General features: G+C 43.8%; 1 protein-coding gene across 1 annotated transcript in view; it reads left to right on the top strand.

Moving 5' to 3' along the window:
* The window catches only part of PLEKHG4B (pleckstrin homology and RhoGEF domain containing G4B), a 147,212-nt gene that overhangs the window by 82,829 nt on the left and 40,194 nt on the right, over window positions 1–24,189 (top strand). The window contains exons 7-14 of the mRNA XM_045004839.1: window positions 1,643–1,729; window positions 2,864–2,980; window positions 3,978–4,076; window positions 4,903–5,045; window positions 9,222–9,360; window positions 10,845–10,967; window positions 12,239–12,403; window positions 17,681–18,597. Of these exons, the coding sequence (XP_044860774.1) occupies window positions 1,643–1,729; window positions 2,864–2,980; window positions 3,978–4,076; window positions 4,903–5,045; window positions 9,222–9,360; window positions 10,845–10,967; window positions 12,239–12,403; window positions 17,681–18,597 (1,790 nt within the window). The remainder of the gene's footprint in view (window positions 1–1,642; window positions 1,730–2,863; window positions 2,981–3,977; window positions 4,077–4,902; window positions 5,046–9,221; window positions 9,361–10,844; window positions 10,968–12,238; window positions 12,404–17,680; window positions 18,598–24,189) is intronic.

Raw genomic sequence — 24,189 nt, forward strand, 5'->3', positions numbered from 1 at the left:
CTGTCTTAGCCTTCAGCTCACTCTTATTTCCTCCTCAGCCCAGCACTGGTTGTGGCTGTGGTCATGCAGGCAGGACAGGGACTACTTGCCTAGGACCCCTCACGATGAGCCTTTAGAGGGGGTGGGAAGTGGGAAGGAGCCCTGGCACCATGCACAGGGAGGTGTAAGCTGCTCCAGGAAAAGGGGACAAGTCATTTACTTTTCCCCCAGAGCAAAGGGGGAATGAAGGAGGAATTGTTCTCAGTGTTTGTTCTCTGTCTCAAGGCAGCTGTATATTGCCTCTGATTCCAGGCAGACTGTAAAATTATAATCAAGCCCCAAGTGAAATCAGAGTTAACTCTGCCACTCAGCCTGTATTGTCCCAATGCTCAGTCTTTGCATTAGAGCACGTCCGATGTGTATGGCTAAGCCATGTTTTCTGAAGTATCCTTTAAACACAGAGATGGAAAACGGGAAGGAATATTAGATAAAGATAACAGAAAATTAGAACACAGAATACTAAAAATGAAAAAAGCCAGTAACACCAATAGTACATTGTGTCATAGCAACAGAAATAATAAGTCTTTTTTGCAAGCTGTGGAGTGGATATGATGACGCAGAAGCACCCCAATCAAGATTTAGGGCTAAAATATGAAGAGTTGCTTTGTACTTCTAAGTGAAGCACCAAATGACCTAAAATTCACTGGCAAGAATGATGGATGGTAGGCAGGCAGCGAACTCATGTGCTCTGCCTCCTGAAACCTCCGTTTGAATAAGAGCTGCAGAATAAGGAAGGCATAATAGTGATATAATACCTACTTAGGGCCCTACACCATATTTATCTCCAGCACTGGGATGAATTAGGCCCTGATCCTGCACCTACTGAAAGCAGAGGAAACACTGATTGTCTTCATTAGAGGTTGGATAAATCCCTAAATGCATAACTGCTGGATTAAAAAAAAATACACATGCAATGTCTTTTGAGACCTAATACCCGCTCCAACAGCCACTTTTATAAGAGAGAAAACACCATCAAAGCAATACTGCATGAAGCAAGAAATATGAATGTCATCCTTTTATTAGTTAAAGTATTTAAACTTCAGTTACTGTTTGAAATGTGTATAGTTTACAACATGATGATGGAGTCTCATGTTGATGTCGACCTATGAGGATTCAGCAAACACTACAGGTGAACACATATATGTGAGGTCACACCAATGTGAGAACCACAAACACACTTTAATATGTGATAGACAAGATTGACCATGATCATTGCAGGCTATTGCAGCCTTGTTTTGTGCTGTTCGCATTTTTCAAATAAGGCTCTTTAATGCCTTATGGGAAAAACATAGTGTAAAGCAAGAACACATACAGCATAGGTTAGTCATTAAGAAAACATCATTGCATTTGTAGCACAATCCAAGTTAATTTTATTGAAGAATAAAATAATGTGCTCCTGCAACAAAAAGAACAGAATTTGACCCCAGAACTACTTTTATTATAGGGAAAATACATTATTTAAAAATAATGATTTAAGACTATCTTGTCTTATGATGATCATGTTAGCCAATCAAGCTGAATTTTGAAAAATGGCAAAAAGGAAAAAAGATTGGGAGGTTCATAATAAAGCATTTCTCTAACTTCATTTTGCTTTGCTTTCCAGAGTGCAGTTCCTCACTCCATTCACAGTGTGCTGATATTGACTGAGAAGGAATCTGCATTTAGACCTGACAAAGATACTGCAATTCAGGTAACATTAAGAAGACTGTGCATGATATTTTGTAAAGTTAAATTTTGTTATGAAAAGTTACTTTGCAAAATGTGACTTCATGACATTTTATTTTGTTTAGAAGAAATTGATTTTTTTGGTGTTTTTAAGGGGTAAATTCTGCTATTACTCACTGAATAATACATAATACTTTGAGTAGCTCCAATTCAGTAGCACCTTACTGTGAATAGTGCCACTGAAATCTATATCTATCTATAACGTGCTTCTCAATGCAAATCTTATTGTAGGTACTTATGTGGCTGCCATTACTATGATATCTGAGCACATCACAGTCATTAATGTATTTATCCTCACAATAGCCCTGCCGTGTAAGGAATGTAAGGGTGGCAGAATTTGCCCTTTGGGTAGACTTACTGCATAAACCAGTTTGCTGAATTGTATAAGTGGGTAGTCAGAAGTATTTTTGTGTGAACTGTGTTCTTTACAATAACATGATGACTTACTGCTGCTATTTTTGTATTTACTATGCAGGAATTTTATAATTAAAATATTTTTAAAAATACAAAATTGATGGATGTTTGAAATGAATATAAAGGGAGCTGAAGTTAGAGGAAAAAATGAATTTATTATTTAAATCAATCAGAACAGAAGCTTGTTCTCCTTAACTTTGTATGTAGAGTTAAAATATACAATTTTCTCTCAATAAAACTTGATACCCAAAGAATTTTTAACAATGTCTTTTTTTTCTTTGTATGTAATATTCTATTGGCACAGATGGTTGTTAAAGACAGAAGTCACTTGAGATTTTTTTCCCTTCAATCTTATATATATATATATATTAACAAATATATAATAGTAACAGAAAATATTTTCTACAAAGATGATGTAGTACTTTAGTCCAGATCCTCAGCTGGTGTAGATTTGCATAGCTCCATTAACTTCCTTCCAGAAGACAGAGTATTACACATGAAGTCAAGAACTGGGGCTCAGATTTTCTTCATTAGATCTACACTCATTTATACCCACTTGAGGATCTGTTCCTCTGTCTCAAGGGATTCTGTAAAAGATTTTGACAACTGGCACTATGTATGTTTTTTCCCCAGTGGTTTGATTTATGGCATTAATATAGCTCCATTCACAATTTTTCCTTAACAGTATGAAGTCCTCACATCACTGAAGGCTCTGCAAAAGCACATTGACTGTACCCAGTTGACAGCAGAATTTGATGGAACCTTTCTGTATAACCACCATGACTGGATGCATTTCCGAAAGGTAAGATAGTGCTTGCAGCTCCCATTACTTGTTCTCCTCTGGTTTTATTTTCCCTTTTAGAATGTTCTTGATGAAATTTAGTAACTTTTATTCCTCATAAAAATGAGAAACAAATAGTGCCAGCTAGAGTCTTGTACATTGCATGTAGGTGGTGTTGAAACATTCCCCCACACAGTGTGCCGCTGTACTCTGTTAATCCCTGGCTAGGTCAGCCTTGGCCTCTGTTCAGCTGTCATGGTTGCAGGATTCAGACAGATTTCCACACTGGATTATGTTAGATTTGCAAAACTCACTTTCTAACACATATCTGAATCACTAGGGCCAGATCCTCAATTGATGTCAATCAGCTTAGCTATATTAAAGTCAATAACTGGCCCTGAAGTTTTCTTCATGTGCAGTACTTTATTCTCTGGCACGGAAGTCAATGGAGCTATGCCAGTTTATGCCAGCTGAAGGTCTGGCATCTATGGAGACTATATAACCACACATTCCAAATACTGACTTGGAAAACAATGATCTTATTTAAGGCTATGCCTATTTTGATGTTAAAAAAAATACCTGTCTAAGGTCTAAACACAGTTTTTATGCCTATTTAACTATTTCAGTTAAGGGAGTAATTTTTTTTGTTATTGCTGAAATAGATCTATATAACCCTTAGTGTGACTGTAGTTATTCTGGTATAAAAGTGTCTTTTATCTGTGTAGCTTATTCCCCTTGTTAGTTTGGCTTATTCCCTTTATTCCACTTCCCATACAGGAATAGTTATATTGGTATAATTGCATCCACACTAGGGGGGTTGTACCACTTAAGTATACTGGTTTCAAACTGATATAGTTAAAGCAGTACAAAAATTACATGCAGACAAGCCCTTACTGTGATTAACATACAAATAACTCTTTCTGACCATCTAGGACACTTTAAGTTTAAGAAGCCAAAGCTATTTCCTGAGACTGACTTTTTGAGTGTTTTTACCTGTCATCGTGTTTTATCGCTGCAGAAACTGGAACCCTTTATTACAAACTGCAAAGAGGCCATTGTCTTTCTACGGAATTCAGTCTGTTCACTGAACTCTAACAGAACCCTAAGTACAGTGCAGGTAAGTATTAGCTGATGTCACAAATCCTATGTCTTGAATTCAAAAAATTGGAAGCCTGAGGTAGCTCAGTAATATATTATGGGGGTTGTTGTCTGCATCAGGTTTAGAGTAGCATTCAGTTACGAGGTCAGAATAGGGTGTCAAGGTTTAGATCTGAAAGTACCAATGTCCCATGAGCTGTTCTCACAAAATTTGAAACCAAGATTGTAGACCTCTTGCAAGATGAGCCTCTCTCATAAGATTTCTGCCATACCTGAAAAACAAACCCTAGAAAATAGACCCTTTTGGTTTATTTTCAATGCAGCACAAAATTATAGGGGTGAGTTCAGGTATAGTCATTCAAATATGCATCCCTTTAATTTTAAAGGAGTTTGGATTCAAGGTTCCAGTTTTGGCCCATCTCTAATTATTGTTGTTTTAATCATTTTCTGTGAAAGGTGCCAGTTTGCTAGCCCTGGAAACTGAATTCCTCTGTCCACAAAAGACGCACAGCTTAGTCAGTGATGGTACAGGCTTCCCCACACTGCCTTGCCAGAGTGCCTGAATCAACCTGAGGGACCAAGTGTAGTGAATGAGAGAGCAGTTCGGTCTCCATAATGTTTTGGCCAAAAATTATTGCTAAAACTGGTTCAGCTCCACCAGTAGAAGCAACTGGGAAATGTAGGGCAAAAATTACAAGTGGGAACCAGGCATTAACAGGGTTCTGTTATTTCCCTGACCAATGTGCACATGGATTTGTTTTATAAAAGCCATGCTAGCCAAGCTGTGGTACCAACACTACCTAAGTTTCTAGTAAAATGAGATTAATTGTGTTTCTTCTGTATAGGTGGTAAGGGACTTAATCGACAAACACAAGACAATGATGAAACTTGTTTTGGAAGATGCCTTGCTGGTAACGTTAAGGCTAGAGGGTGGGACAATCCTTGCAAGACTCAGGAAAGAGGAATTCTGCAATACAGAAGACTACCGGTAGGTGCTTGCTTTGCAATAAGTGCTGCGTCAGAGACCCATGTTAATCAGAGAAGGGAAAAGGGAGAGAAAGGGCTTATCTACATGGCGCTGCAGTCCAGTGTCTGTGTAGGTGTGTGGAGAGGTGAATTGTAGAGAGCACAACATGTTAGATTAAACTGCCCCATGTAGACCCTGCTGGTGTGAACTAGAAGGCACCTTGTTGACAGTGATGCAGTCCTGTAGGAGCACTGTAACAGTCTCTGGTCCATCATATGAATCTGGGCTCGGCTCTCCTGTTCCCATCCAGGTGCTCCCAGTTGGGCCAGTTCAGCACGCAGGGCAGCATTTGGGGTTATAAAAGGTCAGTGAGGAACCAGAGCAGACTGAGTCAGTCAGACAAGAGGGGTAGGAGATGGGAGCCACCAGAGAGAGAAGGTGGTTCCTGGGAGAGCAGCCAGAGGGGTTTGTGGCTGGCATCCCCTAGCCAGAGCTAAGGAGCGGGAAAGGGCTGATGGCAGGAGGAGCAGCAGCAGCAGAGGACGATGCCTGCTGGCTCTAAACCAGAGAGCCAGAGCCAAGGGCTGAAGGAAGGGGGAACAGCAGAGCGACTTACTCCCTGATGTTTCCTGGCCAGAGAGCTGGGCCCCAGACAAGACGTGAGGACACTCCCAGCGGAGATGGTGTGGGAGTTCCTGCTGTGAAGAGCAGGGTTGTGCCCCAGAAGGAAGGGCTGGGGTGGCTGGTCCTGACAGAGGACGATTGACTCAGGGTATGTCTACATGGTGACTAGACACCTGCGGCTGGCCTTGCCAGCCAGCTTGACCTCACAGGGCTCGGGCTGTGGGGCTATTACATTGCTGTGTAGACGTCTGGGCTGAAGCTGGGGCTCTAGCACTCTGTGGGGTGGCTGGGTCCCAGAGCTCTGGCTCTAGCCCAAGCCTGGAAGTCCACCCAGCAGTGAAACAGCTTCACAGGCCTAGCCCCTCAAGCCTGAGTCAGCTGGCACTGACCAGTCTCGCGTTTTTCTTTGCTGTGTAGACATACCCAGAGTCCAGGTGTGGTGGAAGACACTAGGATGGTGAGAACCAAGCCGGGTTTTAAAGGCTACATGCCCTGGGGGATTTGGACTATGTTTTGGCACTACTGGTTATGGACTTTTTGTTAATAAATTATGACGGACCGGAGCAGTGGCTCTCAACCTTTCTAGGCTACTGTTCCCCTTTCAGAAGTCTGATTTGTCTGGGGTACCCCAAGTTTCACCTCACTTAAAAACTACTTGTTTACAAAATCAGACATAAAAATGTGAAAGTGTCACAGCACACTCATACTGAAAAATGGCTTGCGGTCTCATTTTTACCATATAATTATAAAATAAATTGATTGGAATATAAATATTGTACTTGCATTTCAGTGTGATACTTGAACCTGTTTTTCTCTTGTGAGCCTTGTCTGAAACCCAAGCTCTGCTGCCCAGGGCTGAAGCATGTAACAGCTTCGCAGGGCCCACTGTGGCCACCCCTAATGCCAGCTCTTCACTTGCGACCCTAAACCTGTTCTACAACCCCCTTTGGGGTCGCAACCCTCAGATTGAGAAAAATTGATCTAAATGAGTTGAGTACCTCCTGGAAGACCTCTGCATACCCCCGGGGGTACGTGTACCCCTGGTTGAGAACCACTGGACTGGAGGTTAAACTTGTATTGAGTTACTTGGGAGCCATGAGGAAAACTGAGACACAGAGCATTTGCAGGGCTTTCCCAAGGCCATGAGGGTGTGCGTGAGAGGAGACCACTCATTTACAACTATGTTAACACAAACTAAGGTACCTTTTAGTTCATCCCAGCAGAGTCTGCATGGGGCCGTTAGAGTGCAGCATGTTAGAGTGCTCTACAGTTCACACCCTTGTAGACCAGAATGCGGCACCGTTGTAGTCAAGCCCAAAGAGAGAGGAAATGTAACAAGGGGAAGACATGTGTAACACCTTAACAGATTTTGTGTTCCCGACTAAGAAGAATAGCAAATATAGATGTTTTTTGCCAGATATTGCCCTCATTTATACATACACGGTTCCCAGTGGACGAAATGGGATTTACATACAAATCGCCTACTGTATGTAGCATTTGTCTCTCTAAGAAGTGATTGACCTAAGGCAAAACAGAGTAACAAACATTAAATTTTCAAAAATTTTCAAAAAGAAGCAAATTTTAAATCTCTCCATCTGAAAAAGTGCTTGTCAATTTAATTGAAAAGTTCAGAGAAACGTTTCATATACGGGGAGTTACCTTCAGATTTTCAGAACATGAAGTCAAGATACCTGTTTTTGGTAGGGGTTTGAGGCTGGCTGGAAGACTGGTTGCAGACTTATGTCTGGAAAGACTTGGGCCCTCCCTAATTCAACTATTTAATTTTTTTTTAAATTGGAGATATACCTATCTCCTAGAACTGGAAGGGACCTTAAAAGGTCATTGAGTCCAGCCCCCTGCCTTCACTAGCAGGACCAAGTACTGATTTTTACCCCAGATCCCTAAGTGGCCCCCTCAAGGATTGAACTCACAACCCTGGATTTGGCAGGCCAATGCTCAAACCACTGAGCTATCCCTCCCCCTATGCAAGGTGAGGTAGCAAGGGGGTTGGTGGGCAGACACATACCTGGTGAGTCAGAAGTTGAGAGGCAGGTATTATGCCAGTCTGATCAGATTAGGTAATTAGCGTGCAGAGAATTCTATAACTGTAATAAGGTCTTGATCCTGCAAAGCACTTGCCTAACTTTAAGCACATGAGTAATCCTGCAGACTTGAAGCTTTGCTGAATCAAGGCTTTATATACAGCTCTGGGTTAGTGCAGCCTGGCTGGCTGAAACAACTCCATTTATATACAACAGCCAAGATTTTAAAAAATGACTAGTGATTTTCGGATGCCTTAGGGTATGGCTACACTGGCGATTTGCAGCGCTGGAAAGCCTCCACCAGCGCTGCAATTAGTAAGTGGCCACACCTGCAGGGCACTTCCAGCGCTGCAACTCCCTGGCTGCAGCGCTGGCCGTACACCTCACTCAGCATGGGGAATAAGGATTCCAGCGCTGGTGCTGCAGCGCTGGTCATCAAGTGTGGCCACACACCAGCGCTGTGATTGGCCTCCAGGGTATAAGGTGTATCCCAGAATGCTTTTATAAATTACTCTCTTTGTTTTGTTATGCAGCCTCTCTTTGTTTTGTTGTGAACGAGCTCCGATCGGAGCTCCGAACAAACAGAGCTCCTGTTTGCTGTGATCATCTGTACCTGGCTGTAAACAATCAAATGAGAGGCAGGCAGGGAGAGTGAATGAAACAGAACGGAGGAGCTCCGTTGAACTGCTTATCTAAAAAAACAAACACTGATCACAGCAAACAGAAGCTATCTGTACCTGGCTGTGAACGATCAAATGAGAGGCAGGGGAAACAGCGTTGGATGCAGGGTTCGCAAACATTTTGTGATTTTTCCAATCTCTCTCTTCCCCGCTCCCTGTCACAGTACACCGCGGGGAGTCCGTGTTGGAGGCAGGCTGTTTGCAATTAAGAGTTAAGACTAAGGGGTCAGAAACATGTTCTGATTTTTCAATGCAGGAAGCTAAACACACAGTGTTGGCTCCAAAAATCCCCTCTCTCTTTCCCCCCGCTCCCTGTCACACTAGACCCCACTCCACCCCCCTCTTTTGAAAAGCACGTTGTGGCCACTTGAACGCTGGGATAGCTGCCCATAATGCATCACTCCCAACAGCGCTGCAAATACTGCAAATGTGGCCACACACCAGCGCTGGTAGCTGTGAGTGTGGCCACACACCAGCGCTGGCCCTGCACAGCTGGATGACCAGCGCTGCAAACTACCAGCGCTGCAAACCGTAAGTGTAGCCATACCCTTAGAGAGTCTGCTGAGCTACACACGCTTGAGCACCCAGCAGCTGAGATACCTCAAATCACTGGTCACTTTTGAAAGTCTTGGCTGCCATGTATCTGTGGTTCTGAGTAGGATACATTTTTCTTTGACAAGTTGAACAAGCAAACACACAGCTAATATGTTCTGTAGGTGTTGGCTTGTTTGCCCAAACCTCCTTTGCTTTGCTGATTAACAGATTTGATTGTTGTCTTCTGAAATATAGAGTGGACTTTTCTGGCATTGTGTTTGCACTGGACATTTATGTGTTGTTTTTTCCCCCCATAGAGATGCCATGGAAGCTATAACAAGATTGTACAATCAAGTAGATGAGGAGGTCCATAGGCTGGTTCTCATATCGAATAAGTGTCTGCAACAACTGGAGAATCTCCAGGAAATAAGAAAATTTGAAGAACATTGTGACCAGGTCAGTACTATTTTTGAGATTTAATGTATACCAGCTATAGGGTTAACCTTCCATCATGGGGCCAAATTAATCTGTGAATATAAGCTATATATTGGGTTGGCCATATAAGTGTGTATGCAGTGCAAATAATGTCACAGTTCGGGGTAACTGCAGCTGTATTTCTTTGTGGTCTGGCAAGGACACCCACTCTAGGCTCCAGGCTCCTCAGCTGTCACCTCTCCTGGGCAGAAATGTGTCTCTCTCCCTTCTCACCCAGGGTTTTCAGGCTTCACAGTCCCTATCTACACGGAGTTCCGTGGCAAGTCAGACTACCTAAGTAAGCCTGCTGTGCTTTCTCCTCAGAGGTTATGAACAGTTGTAATTGTCCACAGTTGCAAGTTACCACACAGCCCTTTATAAGCAAGCACAGTTATTCTTAAGGTGAAAGCATTACACAGAAAACACATTAAAGACAATAAAAGTGCGTACATGCCTGCGCATAAGCCAGAGATCCTCCCCTACTCCAACAAGGGCTCTGGTAGGATTCAGTCCTTCAAACCCCAGTATGGGGGTTTTCTGTATTCACAAGATCATAACAGCTTTTGCTCAGAACAAGAACCCATATGCATAGATTAGCCTTTCCTTTCTACAGCCTGGGTTTATGATCTGAAGAGAAGTTGAATAGGTAATCAGCCAAGGAGTGGTTCTCTCCTCAAGGCATAGATTCAAAAGGTTGTGTCTGGAGGTGGGAATTTGCATTCCACTCCTCCCAGGTATCTCCTGGGAAATCCACTTCACTTTGTTGGTCCTGAAAGTTCTTTTTTATCTGGCATTTTGAAGCTAATAGCACTTCTCAGATTTTACGTTGGCCATGTCTCCCCACTAGAATAGTTTATGTGCAATCTCATAATAATACATAAACTTTGCATTTATAATACATTGGACTGTAAAGCTATTTAAATTTAATTCAGTAAGGTCTCCCAAAGATATTGCAGGAAATTGCCATATCTGTCACAAGGGTAAACTTTCCAAGTCAGTGAAACATCTGTAATAAATCCTGAGTAAAGAAAATGTAAATATTTTAATAAATGTTTTTTAAAATTAGCACAGACCTTTTGGCTCTTTGTATTCAGTGAGCTATCCTAATTATATTTTTATTCATTAATCACTAATGATCTTGCCCTACAGTCTCTACAGGCAAATTTCTCACTGAGTTCAATGGGAGTTTTGCCTGTGTAAGGAGTACAAGGTGAGGCCTAACATATGATGCAAAATAATATGTTTGACTAAAGTGTCTGTTACTAAGCGCAGTACATAAAATAGCTTTCTAGATAAATTGTATATAAGGGGAGAGATATTTTTGCATAGTTTTGAAATAAAGAATTTAAAAGATTTATTTGGTATATGTTCACAGGAGTTTAATTTGTTTTGATAAAGTTGCTAATTTCTGTGTTAGATATAGTTTACTCATTAATTTAAAAAAACAAATCTTGTATCCTCTATAGATAAAACTCTGGTTTGAAAATGAAAGGGAGCAATATCTTGGCCCTTTAGATCAAGAGCTGCTCTCTCTGGAAAGTGTGAAGAAGCAGCAAGAAGAATTCAGAGTTTTCAGTGACAAAGTGACGGTGAGTATTGTACTAAGGACCACTTGTTTTTGCTTTTGTTATTTTAGTTGCATCTGCAATAGCCTAATAGAAAATTAACTGGGGAAATACAAACCAAAGCTGTAATAGATTAAGAATGTTAATTTCACTGATTTATTGGTAATATAACAACACTAACTCTGTGGCTCTGGGAAAGTTACTGCCTCTTGAACTGAATTTTTTTTTTATATCCAAGAAGAAAACAAGTAATACATGGAGAGGGAGAGCTATGCATGTGCAAGAGGGACTGCACAAATTCTCAGTACTGCAAAGCATAACTGAGGAATTTAGGAGAGAGTTTTTAATTAATCTGTGGCCAGAAACAACAAAAATCATAAATGACATTAATAACTCAGTGCCCACATAGTATTGGGAATAGAACTCTGGAGTTTGTGTTCCAGAAATAAAAGGGCCTGATTCAGTGCCCATTGAAGTAAATGGAAAGGCTCCTTTCGGCTGCAGTGGGCTTTAGGTCAGGCCCACACACACCTACCACTTGTGCTAAAGAAGAATGGCTGCTTTCTGTGGTAGAATGTTTACTCTTAAACATTTTTGGAGCCCAACCACAGCGTTGTGTGCAGGTCTGCCATCACAGTACATCCATGAGAAGCAGCATACACAGGCACACCAAGCAATAAACAGTAAATGAAGCCAGAATAAAAATGGGAAGTTAGATACATACGTGCCCTCATGCGTCTGACAAAGTGGGTATTCACCCACGAAAGCTTATGCTCCAATACATCTGTTAGTCTTAAAGGTGCCACAGGACTCTCTGATGCCCTCCTAGAGCTTAGTAAAGAGAAAAGTTCAGCTTGTAACTATTTCATATAAAGAAATTGCATCAAGAAGGGTACAGGAGAGCTGTTACTTGTGAAACAAAAGTTCTCACAGTGATATTAAGTGCAACATAACCGTGACTCTTCTAAACATGTAATAATAATTCTTTTCAAATGTTCAAGCTTAATTGACTGTAGTTTTTGTTCCATCATATCATTATATTCTTTCTTTGTGCTTCCCAAAATAAATTTAGATTTATAAAAAGCCCAACAGTAATTTTATCTTAGCAGAACAGTATCAAAAAGGAAAAAAAGCACCAAAAGGATCAGCAAGAGTGATCATTCACTTTTGACCTTTTGCTCACTTTACAATTGGCCTATAACAATTGTATGGAGTAAATGACAATGCCAAACAAGAATTCGGACAGCAGAAGAAGCAATGTGCTAATGTAGTATGTTTCATTTTGTACTCAACAGCAATATTGTGAGAAAGGGCTGCAGCTGATACAAAAGAACTGGTCACTGAACTTGGAAGAAAAAGTTCAGACCTTCAAGAGTTATTTGAGTAATGTCAGCACTCAGACAGAGAAAAGGAAGAGTGAGCTGGAGAAGCTGATCCACTTGTATGAGTTTTATGAGATGGTAAGAGAAACATTTCAGGTTCAGTACAGATTTACAGTAGTTTAAATATTTGTGCAACAATATTCCATGTGTTTTGTATGAGCCTCTTCTTCTCCACTCCAAGGTACTGGAGGTGCTAGTGAGTCTCCCAGGCTGCTGGGAGGTATCAATGCACTTTCCCATGCACTGCACCTGATAGCAAGATTTCTTTGATAAATCAGTGGTGACACTTTTTTCTTCTTCTTCTTCTTCTAGTGCATTTTTTTTTAGCCATGTCCTAGCTAAAGAATAGTTTGTCCACGAGATTTCTAAATAGGCCTGTTTGAAGGACCCTGGTGAGGTGTAGCCCACAGGATCAAATTTGAGGCATGTCAAAATGGCATGTCAGAATCTGGCAAATATCCAAAGGACGTTGATGACCCTTCAAAGTTCACAAGAGCACTGATGAACTTCAAAAGTTTTCTGAAGTAATTTGTAGTTTGGCAGCTTAAAATGACATGCTCTGTTGCACCCACCAACATCCCCACAATAACATTGTTAGGAGCAGGGATTCCCTCCTGCAGGCCTCCCAGGACAACAGTATCTAAAGCCAGCACAAGTTAGTGTCAGCACATCAAGCCAGAGCTGTATTGGTCATTCAAGTGCCTGAGCAAAGGTGTGTTGGCATTTGGTGTTCCCCAGAGTACCTCAGCTGTCCAAATAAACAACTGAGAAAGGCAATTCTTCTCTCCCCCCTCCCCCATCTGGATGTCTAGTATCAGGGGGTAGCTATGTTAGTCTGTAACAGGCATCCATATAAAAAACAAGGAGTCCGGTGGCACCTTAAAGACTAACAGATTTATTTGGGCATAAGCTTTTGTGGGTAAAAAACCTGAAGAAATGAGGGGTTTTTTTACCCACAAAAGCTTATGCCCAAATAAATCTGTTAGTCTTTAAGGTGCCACCGGACTCCTTGTTGTTTATCTGGATGTCTGTTATTTTCCTGCTTTGCATTAAGTGTGGGTGTATATATTGGAATAATGGCCAGACAGAGGACAGAGAGATCAGCGTCATTCAGAAACACACACAAGCACCAGAAGAACAGGCAGAGTTTAGGCAGGAAATTACATGTGTAGCTGCAACCCATGAGTGCAGTTTGAGGGGAGTTAGGAGGCACATTGCAAGCCTCAGGCAGGCACAGAATTCCCCCTCCCCCAATGCGCAGCCCCGTTGGCCTGATTGGAGCTGCTCCCTTCCCCCAGATATAGAAGTCAGACTACGCCTATGCTGCAGCCACAGAACAGCAGCTAAGCTGGCTGTTCCCTGCCCAGAGTCTCAGTGAATCTAATACCCTGTGCACTGCACATGCAATCACAAGACTGGCAATTAGGAGCTTTTTTTTTTTTTTAGTATTATAAAATTATAAACCCAGCCAGAAACAGCAGTACCAGAGTGAGACAGGTTTTCCTGTATGGACCACAGCCTGGATCTCTTCTTTCTCTTGTGAATATGTAGGCAAAACCTTTTTAAATCTGCCCTATGCACAGATAGTCATATACTGCTCTTCATGTGCAATCCAAGAACTTACATACCCGACTGGCCAGAATTTTTCTCTGCTCAATTATGAAGCTCCAAATGACATAATAAGCACCTTTACCCTTTTAAATAATTGTTTCTCTGCTTCTATAATATAAAGGGAATCAAATGAAAAATGTATAAACCTAAGCTTTTTCACAGGCATGCTGTGTATAAAACCACAGAGTAATCCATCCTTACTACAGCAAAGCTACATATGAAAGCACTTATTATTTATTTATTTAATATTTGTATAACTGTAACACCCAGAGACATCAGTCAGGATCAGTGCCCCAGTGTTCTAGGCACTGTACTAACGCAAGATCTCTGCCCAATGGAGCTTAGAGTTCAAGAAGATGGTAATCTCCACTGGAAAAATAATTATACAAGCACCAGGTAAATCAGTTTCAAAATAGTTAATCTGTGGATAGGCAACCTCAAAAGGGTCAGAATTCAGTCTGGGCCACCATCCAAAAATTTGGCTGCTTATCCGAAGTGTCCAAACTATGGAGGACTCTCACTCAATCCTGGTCTTATCTTCTCAGAGCAACGATACTCACCTCTGGTTTCTTTGAAGGCAGGCCAGTTCTTTCTTCCAGTTTCTTCAGAGGGGAGGACCACCACCTCCCCAAATTCAGGATTGTCTTTGAGGATGTAATCAGGCCTAGCCCCATACCTTAGAAGGGAGCAGTATAGAACCGCACTCACGTCTTTGCAAGTAGTTTTTGGGGAACCCCCAAAAATCAGGTCAGTGTAAGATACGCAACTTCAGCTACGGGAATAGTGTAGCTGAAGTCGACATATCTTATTTCGACTTACTTCCCATCCTCATGGCGCGGGATCAATGGCCGCAGCTCTCCCGTCAACTCTGCTTCCGCCACTTGCCCTGGTGGAGTTCTGAAGTCGACAGGAGCGCGTTCGGGGATCGATGTATCACATCTAGATGAGATGCGATAGATCAATCGCTACTCACCAATCTGGCAGGTAGTCTGGACGTACCCTCACTTACATCTGTTTTACATTGGTGCAGTTCTGTTGACTTCACTAGAGATACTCTTGATTAACATCAGTGTACCCAAATGGAGAATTGGGTCCTAAGGCTTTTGATTTTTTCCCTCCTTCTGATTCTGAAAGTTCTAGTGAGTAGGTAGCACTGAATATCAGTGAAGATTAAATTAAACAAGGCTTGTTTCTGTTGGATTTCAGTGCCGGCCTTGAAAACCTTTTCACTGTAGCTTCTAAATCATAGAAAAATTGCTTCATTGAGATTAAGTATAAACACCCCTTTTATGTCACGAGAACTCTTTGGCTCTTAGGAACAACCTAAAAGATAATATTTTGTTTTGTGAAAATTGTCTGGTTTAGAATTTTAAAAAATAAGTTGGTTAACAACTGCCAGTTGTACAACAGTACTACTTAACTTGTGGGTCATTAATTTAGTAATATAGGCCCTGATCCAGCAAAGCACTTACGCACATACTTTAACGCATGGGTAGAGCCATTGATTTCAGTGAAACTACTTGTGCTGAAAGGTACCTGCACTTAAGTGCTTTACTGGATCAGGACTTACACTGTGTGTACAAGAGGCCGCAGGGTCGAATCCTGTAGAACAAAATTTCTTGACAGGAAAAAGTAGTCTTGAGATGAAATTCAAGATTGGCAGTTAGGCATTCTGGGTTTGATTCCCAGCTACATAAGAGTTTCCTGTGTGACCTGGGGTAATTCACCAAACCTTATGACATGGGAATAATATTTCCCCACTTCATGGGTGTTGAGCCTTAATTCACTAAGGGTACACAGCAATTTAAGCCTAGGTTTAGTGAGACTCAAGTCACCTGACCTGTGTCAGGGAACCCTATGTTAAGGATTTTCTGATCTGTGTTCGAACCTAGGGTTCTGGTGTACACATTGCAGTGCACAGACCCTAGTCAAAGTAACCCTGTTCCAGAGTGCCTAGTGCCCCCCACCATAGTGTTGATACTCTAGCCCAGCAGTTCTCAACCAGGGGTACCCAGAGGTCTTCTGGGGGTACATCAACTCATCTAGATATTTGCCTCATTTTACAACAGGCTACATAAAAAGCACTAGTGAAGTCAGTACAAACTAAAATTTCATACAGACAATGACTTGTTTATACTGCTCTATATACTATACACTGAAATGTAAGTGCAATATTTTATATTCCATTTGATTTATAATTCTATGATAAAAATGAGAAAGTAAACAGTTTTTCAGAACTAGTGTGCTGTGACACTTTTGTATTTTTATGTCTGATTGTGTAAGCAAGTCGTTTTTAAGTGAGGTGAAACTTGGGGGTACCCAAGACAAATCAGACTCCTGAAAGGGGAGCCGTAGTTTGGAAAGAGAGCCACTGACCTAGCCCTACAAATGTGTTGCACTGTGGGAAAACTCTACTGCCCACCCTGTTTCCTAACTGGTTGTGGTGCTGTTAATGGCACTCAGGTGCCCATAAGCAGCACAAATATATGAACTGCACAATTCGCTCCTTTGGTGGCTGTCTCGGTAGAATGACGGCAGTTTGCGAAGGCTTTATACTGAGCTACCTTGTAATCAGAGAATTGGGCTCTCCAATACCGGGCTGAGTCACATGGGCAGGAAAATGCCCATGTGCACCTGTTTTGAGGATAATTAGCAATCAGTCTCCAGGGCTGTCTGACTATTACAATGAAACTTTGCACTTCTTCATTTTTAAAGTGGGATGTTCAGCAACAGTATTTTTGTTTGTTTGGGTTTTTTGTTAGTTTTGTCTGTTTAGAAGTTTGACATAAGATGAAGGTATCAGTGAAAAAACACACACACACCCCAGCCTGGCTGCTGCTGGCTGCAGAGCGGTAAAGTGCATCCCCAGGGCTCGGGGTGCAGTGTGTTCCAGCACCCCCCAGGCCAGATCCCTTATCCCTGCCCCCACCACACCTCAGGGGGTAGGGATAAGGGATCCCCAGGAGGCTGTGGGGAAGTTTGGGGCTGACTCACACTTGCCCCCCTGCCAGTGCACGCTGCCTGGGCACCTCTGCAACACACTGCCCTAGGAAGGACAGGGGGGGCCGGGAGCAAGGGCCAGAGAGTGGAGCTGCCCTGCAGGGCGGTGGAGCAGCTGAGGTGTTGGGGATCATCCCTCCCCTGGCTGTGCTGAGCCAGGAGCTCTGCCACTCCCAGCAGGGCAGCTGCTTAGTCCCAGCTCCATTCTCTAGCCCTTGCTCCTTTTCTGCTCCCCCCCCCCGCCCCTCTCTGGGACTGCACCACAGCTTGTCGGCATAGAGAGGACTACGGAAGTTGTTTCAAAGAACTTTGGGATACATCCGGAGAACTTCTGGGACCCGAGTCCAGCCAGAGCCACATGCACACAGGAAAGCAATAGGCTTGGACCCTCCAATCCTGGTTTCAAGTCCTAGGTTAACACAACTGGTGAGTGGACGCAAAGGAGGTTAGGCTTGAACCCAGGCTCAAGCCCGGGCTTACATTGCTGTGTAGAACATACCGTAAGAAGCAAAATTCATCTCTGGGTAAAGGGACAGCACAACACCTGTTCAGCACTTATATCATGTTAAAATCTATTATGAGCACTTAAATGGGACTTAAATGTTGCACAGGCCTTTTGCTGGTCCTCTGCACAAGGTTGACTTTCACCCTGATATTTGTAAATTGCTTTGAGATTCTAAAGCAGAAGGTGTTATGTGAATACACGGTCTTATTATTTAACTGTACTTTTCACTTTTAATCCAGGCACATGAGTGGATTTTACGCTGCAATGAGTATCTTGATCATCTTACTGTGGAGAACAAATACTCTCAATCAGTGATTCAGAGTTTGCAGAGCTACCACCAAGAAGCTACAAAAGTTTCTGCAGAAAACTTTCAAAAAGTGAATGAGATGGTATTGGGTCTGGCTAGCAAAAAGGAACTAAAACAATGGAATATTTTATGGCTAAAATGTCAGCAAACAAGGCACCATTTAGAAGAGGTCCTTTCTGAAGCTCTCAAAGGTTCCAACAAAGAAACTTCTCACAAAGTCCCCCAGGAAGCGGATGTGAAAGTTAACTGTGAGTTTGATACTGAAGGTGCTAGACAACCAAGTCAGTCCCTTTCTCGACTCTCTTCTAGCACTGATAACGACATTTGGGATAATAATGCTAAGCCATTGCATAAACCTCAGCATATAAGCCTGCCATCCGGAGTACCACCTTTTTTAGCTCATGAGAACTCCAATCAAAATATGGATGTATATGTGCAGCTTAATGCCTCTCCACCACAGACATTTACTCCTCTCTTGGGTGGTCTTCAAAGGACTAGCCCAATCTCAGAAGATATGGACAATGTTTCCACCTCAGGATCAGCCTCCTGCTATTCTGAGCCGGTCCAGTCACCAACTACCCGCCACAGAAAACATCCACTAAAGAAAATCATGAAGAAAACGCAAAGCTTTGAGTTTACTCAGCTTGAGAGCAGCCACAGCGAGTTGCACCGTCACGGATACACTGGAGTTTACATCAAGGGATTGGAGGTGGCCAGCAATGTTGCTGCTGAGAAGAAATACATGCAGCGCTTGAATATTAAAAGCCCTTTGATTAGTAGAAACCGAAGTTTATCTTCCCCATCAAGGATCCATCATACAGAAGAAGAAGAAAAAAAGAGAGCAGGAAGGTGAGAAATGGCCACAACACAATCCGTTTTGTTGAGTGAGGAACAAGTAAAGTACTGAATATTCTAAACGCTTTCTGAAAAACAGTTTAAAAGAGACATTAAATTCAACATGCCGAATACAAAATAAGTTGTTCATTTTAAAGGGGCACTGTCAAGTCATTTTAGGCCCAACACTTAGATTTGGTGGGGCTGGGGGAGACGGTTTTTGATAGTTTATACAACTTAATAGACAAAATCCTTAGACTTTTTATTGAGGCCCTCTGACATCAAGTAAGAGTTTAGTGGAAACTGAGTAAGGACTTCAAGATTTAAGCTCCAATCCTGCAAAGACTTGCACACATGCTTAACTTTTATGAATCTGTAAACTCAGATTTTGGAGAATTGCTGGAGAATTGCTAATATGACTGGAGAATTGCTAATATAGTACTCATTTTTAAGAAAGGGGAAAAAAGCGATCTAGGAAACTAAGGGCCTGTTAGTTTGACCTCCAATTGTATGCAAGGTCTTAGAACAAGTTTTGAAAGAGAGAGTAATTAAGGAATAGTGGTAAACAGTAATTAAGATAAAATACAACATGGTTTTACAAAAGGTAGATTGTGCCAGACCAACCTGATCTTTTTCTTTGAGAAGATGACTGATTTTTTAGACAAAGGAAATTCATTTCAGTAAGGCATTTGATACAGTTCCACATGGGAAATTATTAGTTAAATTGGAAAAGATGGGATTTATATGAGAATTGAAAGATGGATAAGGAACTGGTTAAAGGAGAGACTATAACAGGTCAGACTGAAAGATGAACTGTCAAGCTGGAGAGAGGTTACTAGTGGTGTTCCTCAGGGATCAGTCTTGGGATCCATTTATTTAACATTTTTTATTAATGACCTTGGCACAAAAGATGAGAAAGAGTGCTAATAAAATTTGCAGATGACCCAAAGTTGGGAGGTATTGCCAATATGGAGGAGGACTGGAATATCATATAAGAAGATCTGGATGACCTTGAAAACTGGAGTAATAGAAATGGAATGAAATTTAATAGTGCAAAGTGCAAGTTCACGCACTTAGGGACTAACAACAAGCATTTTTGCTATAAGCTGGGGACATATCTATTGGAAGCAACAGAGGAGGAGAAAGAGCTGGGTATATTGATTGAGCACAGGTTGACTATGAACCACCAATGTACTGCAGCCATGAAAAAAGCTAATGCAGTCAAGGTATGCATCAGGTGAGGTATTTCCAGTGGAGACAGGGATGTGTTAGTACAATTATACAAACCACTTGTGAGATCTCATCTGGAATACTGTGTACAACTCTGGTCTCCCATATTTAGGCAAGATGAACTCAAACTGGAACAGGTGCAGAGAAGGGCTACTAGGATGATCAGAGGAATGGAGAACCTACCTTATGAGAGGAGACTCAAAGAGTTTGGCTTGTTTAGCCTAACCAAGCAAAGGCTATGGGGAGCTATGTTTTCTCTCTATAAATACCTGGGAGGGAGGGGAGTTATTCAAGTGCCAATATGGACACAAGAACAAATGGATATAAACTGGCCATCAACAAGTTTAGGTTCAAAATTAGACGAAGGTTTCTAACCATCAAAGGAGTGAAGTTCTGGAACAGCCTCCCAAGGAGAGCAGTGGGGTCAAAAAACCTAACTGGCTTCAAGACTGAGCTTGACAAGTTTATGGAGGGGGGATAGTCTAATGAAACTGTCTGCAATGGTATGTAGCAAATCTGCGACTGCTAGTAGCAAAAATCCCCAATGGCCAGTGATGGGACACTAGATGGGGAGGACTCTGAGTTACTACAGAGAATTTTTTACCGGGTGTCTGGCTGGTGGGTCTTGCCGACATGCTCAGAGTACAACTGATTGCCATAGTTGGGGTGGGGAAGGAATTTTCCTCTGCTCAGATTGGCAGACCCCCGGGGAGGGGGGATGGTTGCCTTCCGCTGTGCCATTGGGCACAGGTCACTTGCAGGCTTAAACTAGTGTAAATCGTGGATTCTTTCTAACTTGAAGTCTTCAGATCATGATTTGAGAACTCCAGTAAAAGCCAGAGGCTGCCGGCCCCTCCCAGCCTTCTCCCCTCCCCTGGAGTCCGGCCACTGCGTGTGCAGCACTCTGGGGGTCGGGGCTGCGCGCTCCCGCAGGGCAGTGTTTGGCTCTGCGGGGAGGTGGAAACGGTCCCCGCTCAACCGGAGCTCTGCCGCCGCGTGCGCAGCGCTCTGAGGGGCAGGGCTGTGTGCTCCCGCGAGGCAGCGTATCTGGCTCTGTGTGGAGCCTCATGGTAAGGGGTCCAGGGCTGGGGGGGTTGGATAAGGGGTGGGAGCAGTCAGGGGACAGGGAGCAGGGTGGGTGGGATGGGGGGTGGGATCCCGGGGTGGTGGTGTTTCGGGGCAGGGGGTCTCTGGAGGGGGCAGTCAGGGAGCAGGGCCGGTTGGATGGGGCATGGGAGTCCCAGGGTCTGTCAGGGGGTGGGGGGGTAGATAGGGGTCAGGGCAGTCAGGGGAATGGGAGCAAGGAGGGTCCTGGGGGGGAGGCAGGTAGGGTGGGGGGAGGTCTCTGGAGGGGGTGGTCACGGAAAAAGGAGCTGGGGGGGTTGTATGAGTCGGGAGTTCTGGGGCTCCTGTTAGGAGGCAGGGGTGTGGAGAGGGTTTGGGGCAGGCAGGGAGCAGGGGGGGTGTTGGATGGGTCGGGAGTTCTGGGGGTCCTGTCGGGGCGGAGAGTGGTTGGATAGGCATGGGAGTCCCCAGGGGTCTGTCTGAGGGCGGGGGTGTGGATAAGGGTCGGGGCAGTCAGGGGACAGGTAGGGGGTAGGGTCCAGTCAGGGGACAAGGAACAGGGAGGCTTAGATAAGGGGTAGTGTCCTGGGGGGCAGTCCCAGGACGGGGTAGTTAGGGGACAAGGAGCAGGGGGGTTGGGAGTTCTAGGGGGGCAGTCACCCAGCCCTCTGCCCTGACCCCCGATCCCCGACCCCACACACACAGACATCCCACCCTACCCTCTGCCCTGAGCCCCGCACCTCCGCACACACCCAGGCCCCTGACCTGAGCCCTGTACCTCCCTCATACACACCCAGCCCTCTGCTTGACTCCTTCATTTCCCCCCCCCCACAACCCTAGGCTTGACTCTGGCACCCCCCCCCCACATACCCAGCACCCCCCTGCCCTGACACCTGCACCCCCCCACATACCAGCCCTGACCCCAGCCCTCCGCCCTGACTCTTGCACCACCCCCACATATCCCCAGCCCTCCCACACCCCATGCACGTGCCACATCCCCACCCGGAGCACCAAACAGGAGCTCCTGCACCCCTCCCCACATTCCCACCAGCACCCCTCGCATCAAATGGGAGCTGCCCAGGTAAGTGCCCCACACCCGAACCCCCTGCCCCAACCCTGAGCCCCCCCCCCTCATTTTAGCTCCTGGCCCAACCCTTCACCCCCAGCCCTGTGCTCAGTGCACTCCCACCCTCAGCTCAGTGCAGAGAGAGGAAGAGAATGGGCCAGAACCAGGGAGAAGGTAGGTACCCACTGTATGTGGGCAGGGCCGGGACCCCAGACTGGCAGCGGGCTGAGCGGATCCGGCAGCTGGGATCCCAGCTGGCAGGAGCTGGCGGATGGAACCCCTGAGCGGCAGTGGGCTGAGCCGCTCAGTCCGCTGCCAGTCTGGGGTCCCGGCTGCTGGCCCCACACAGTCCGCTGCTGGTCTGGGGTTCTGGCTGCCAGACCCTTGCCAGCCAGGATCCCAGCCGCAGGCCCCACTCAGCCCACTGCCGGCCTAGGTGACCAGAACCCCAGACCAGCAGCAGGCTGAGCGGGCCGGCGGCCTAAGATCAACATTTTAATTTCATTTTAAATGAAGCTTCTTAAACATTTTGAAAACCTTGTTTATTTTACAATACAACACTAGTTTAGTTATATAATATATAGACTTGTGGAGCGAGACCTTCTAAAAAGCATTAAAATGTATTACCGGCACGTGAAACCTTAAATTAGAGTGAATAAATGAAGACTTGGCACACCGCTTCTGAAAGGTTGCCGACCCCTGAACTAGATGATCATGGTTAGGGCCCTACCAAATTCACGGTCTATTCAGGTCAATTTCACAGTCATAGGATTCTTAAAATCGTAAATTTCATGATTTCAGCTGTTTAAATCTGAAATTTCATGGTGTTGTAATTGTAGAGGTCCTGACCCAAAAAGGAGTTGGGTGGGTGGGTGGTCTGCAAGGTTATTGTAGAGGGGGTTGCGGTACTGCTACCCGTACTTCTGCGCTGCTGCTGACAGCAGCGGTGCCTTCAAAGCTGGGCAGCTGGAGAGAGGTGGCTGGGAGCCCAGCTCTGAAGGCAGAGCCACTGCCTGCAGCAGTGCAGAAGTAAGGATGGCCTGGTATGGTATTGTCACCCTTACTTCTGCGCTGCTGCTGGCAGAGCGCCACTTTCAGAGCTGGGCGCTCAGCCAACAAGTGCTGCTCTCCAGCCATCGGTCACCACTTTCCAGCCACCCCGCTCTGAAAGCAGAACAGAAGTAAGGGTGGCAATACTGTGGCTCCCCTAAAATAACCTTGTGACCCCCCCCTGCAACTCCCTTTTGGGTCAGAACCCCCAATTTGAGAAACGCTGGTCTCCTCTGTGAAATCTGTACAGTATAGGGTTAAAGCACACAAAAGACCAGATTTCACAATGGGAGACCAGATTTCAAGGTCTGCGATGTGTTTTTCATGGCCGTGAATTTGGTAGGGTCCTAACCATGATGGTCCCTTCTGACCTTAAAGTCTATGAGTCTAACTTTACTCATTGCGAGCAGTCCCACTGAAAATCAGAGGGCATAATGTTGAACACGTGTGTAAATCTGTTCAGGATTGAGGCCTTAGCCTAGTATGAAAAGAAATGTTTCCTTTTTTTTCAATATTAATGTATTGGGGATTTTGGATTAAAATGTTTCCCTCCGGTTTTGGAAAACCAGCTTCGTTGTGCTGTTACTTAACAGCCAGAAATTGAAACTAACCAAAAGTTTCATTTTCCAAGCTGAGTGAAGTGCATATAGTAATCACGCAGTGATTACTATAAAAGTGAAATAGATTTTTTTTTTAAATTTCTATTTTAATAATCTGACTGAGTAACAATGGTAAAGAACGGCTTTGAATAAATAATTTTTATCTTGACAGTGTTCCATAAGGAACTGACCATTAAAATAATTTGTTTTTCTTTAAGATAAAGTATATTTGTAGTAGAGTTGGTGACAGAATATTAAGGAAATACAGATAAACATAATGTACAAATGCAGAGGAAATTTAAACACTGTCTTCCGCTCCAATTTGAATTTGAAGTTCTGCTTAAGTTTTACTATTTTTTTCTGTTAAACTTACTTTTGGTGTCTCTCTCGCGCGTGCTTGATTAGGATCCTCCCTCCCTCCCTCCCTGGGATTTTGTATTTTAACAGCATAAAGTTATCTCAGTTAGTGCCAAAAAAAAATGGTTAAAAGGAAGACCAAAGTCAGGATTTATGTTTAAGTTTTTAAAAAGTCAAGCTGTTTATATTTGTTGTCTAGTAATTGAAGGCCAGATTCTGATACCCTTACACACACTGAGT

This window comes from Mauremys mutica, chromosome 2 (assembly GCF_020497125.1).
Source record: "Mauremys mutica isolate MM-2020 ecotype Southern chromosome 2, ASM2049712v1, whole genome shotgun sequence".
NCBI classification, from domain to species: domain Eukaryota; kingdom Metazoa; phylum Chordata; order Testudines; family Geoemydidae; genus Mauremys; species Mauremys mutica.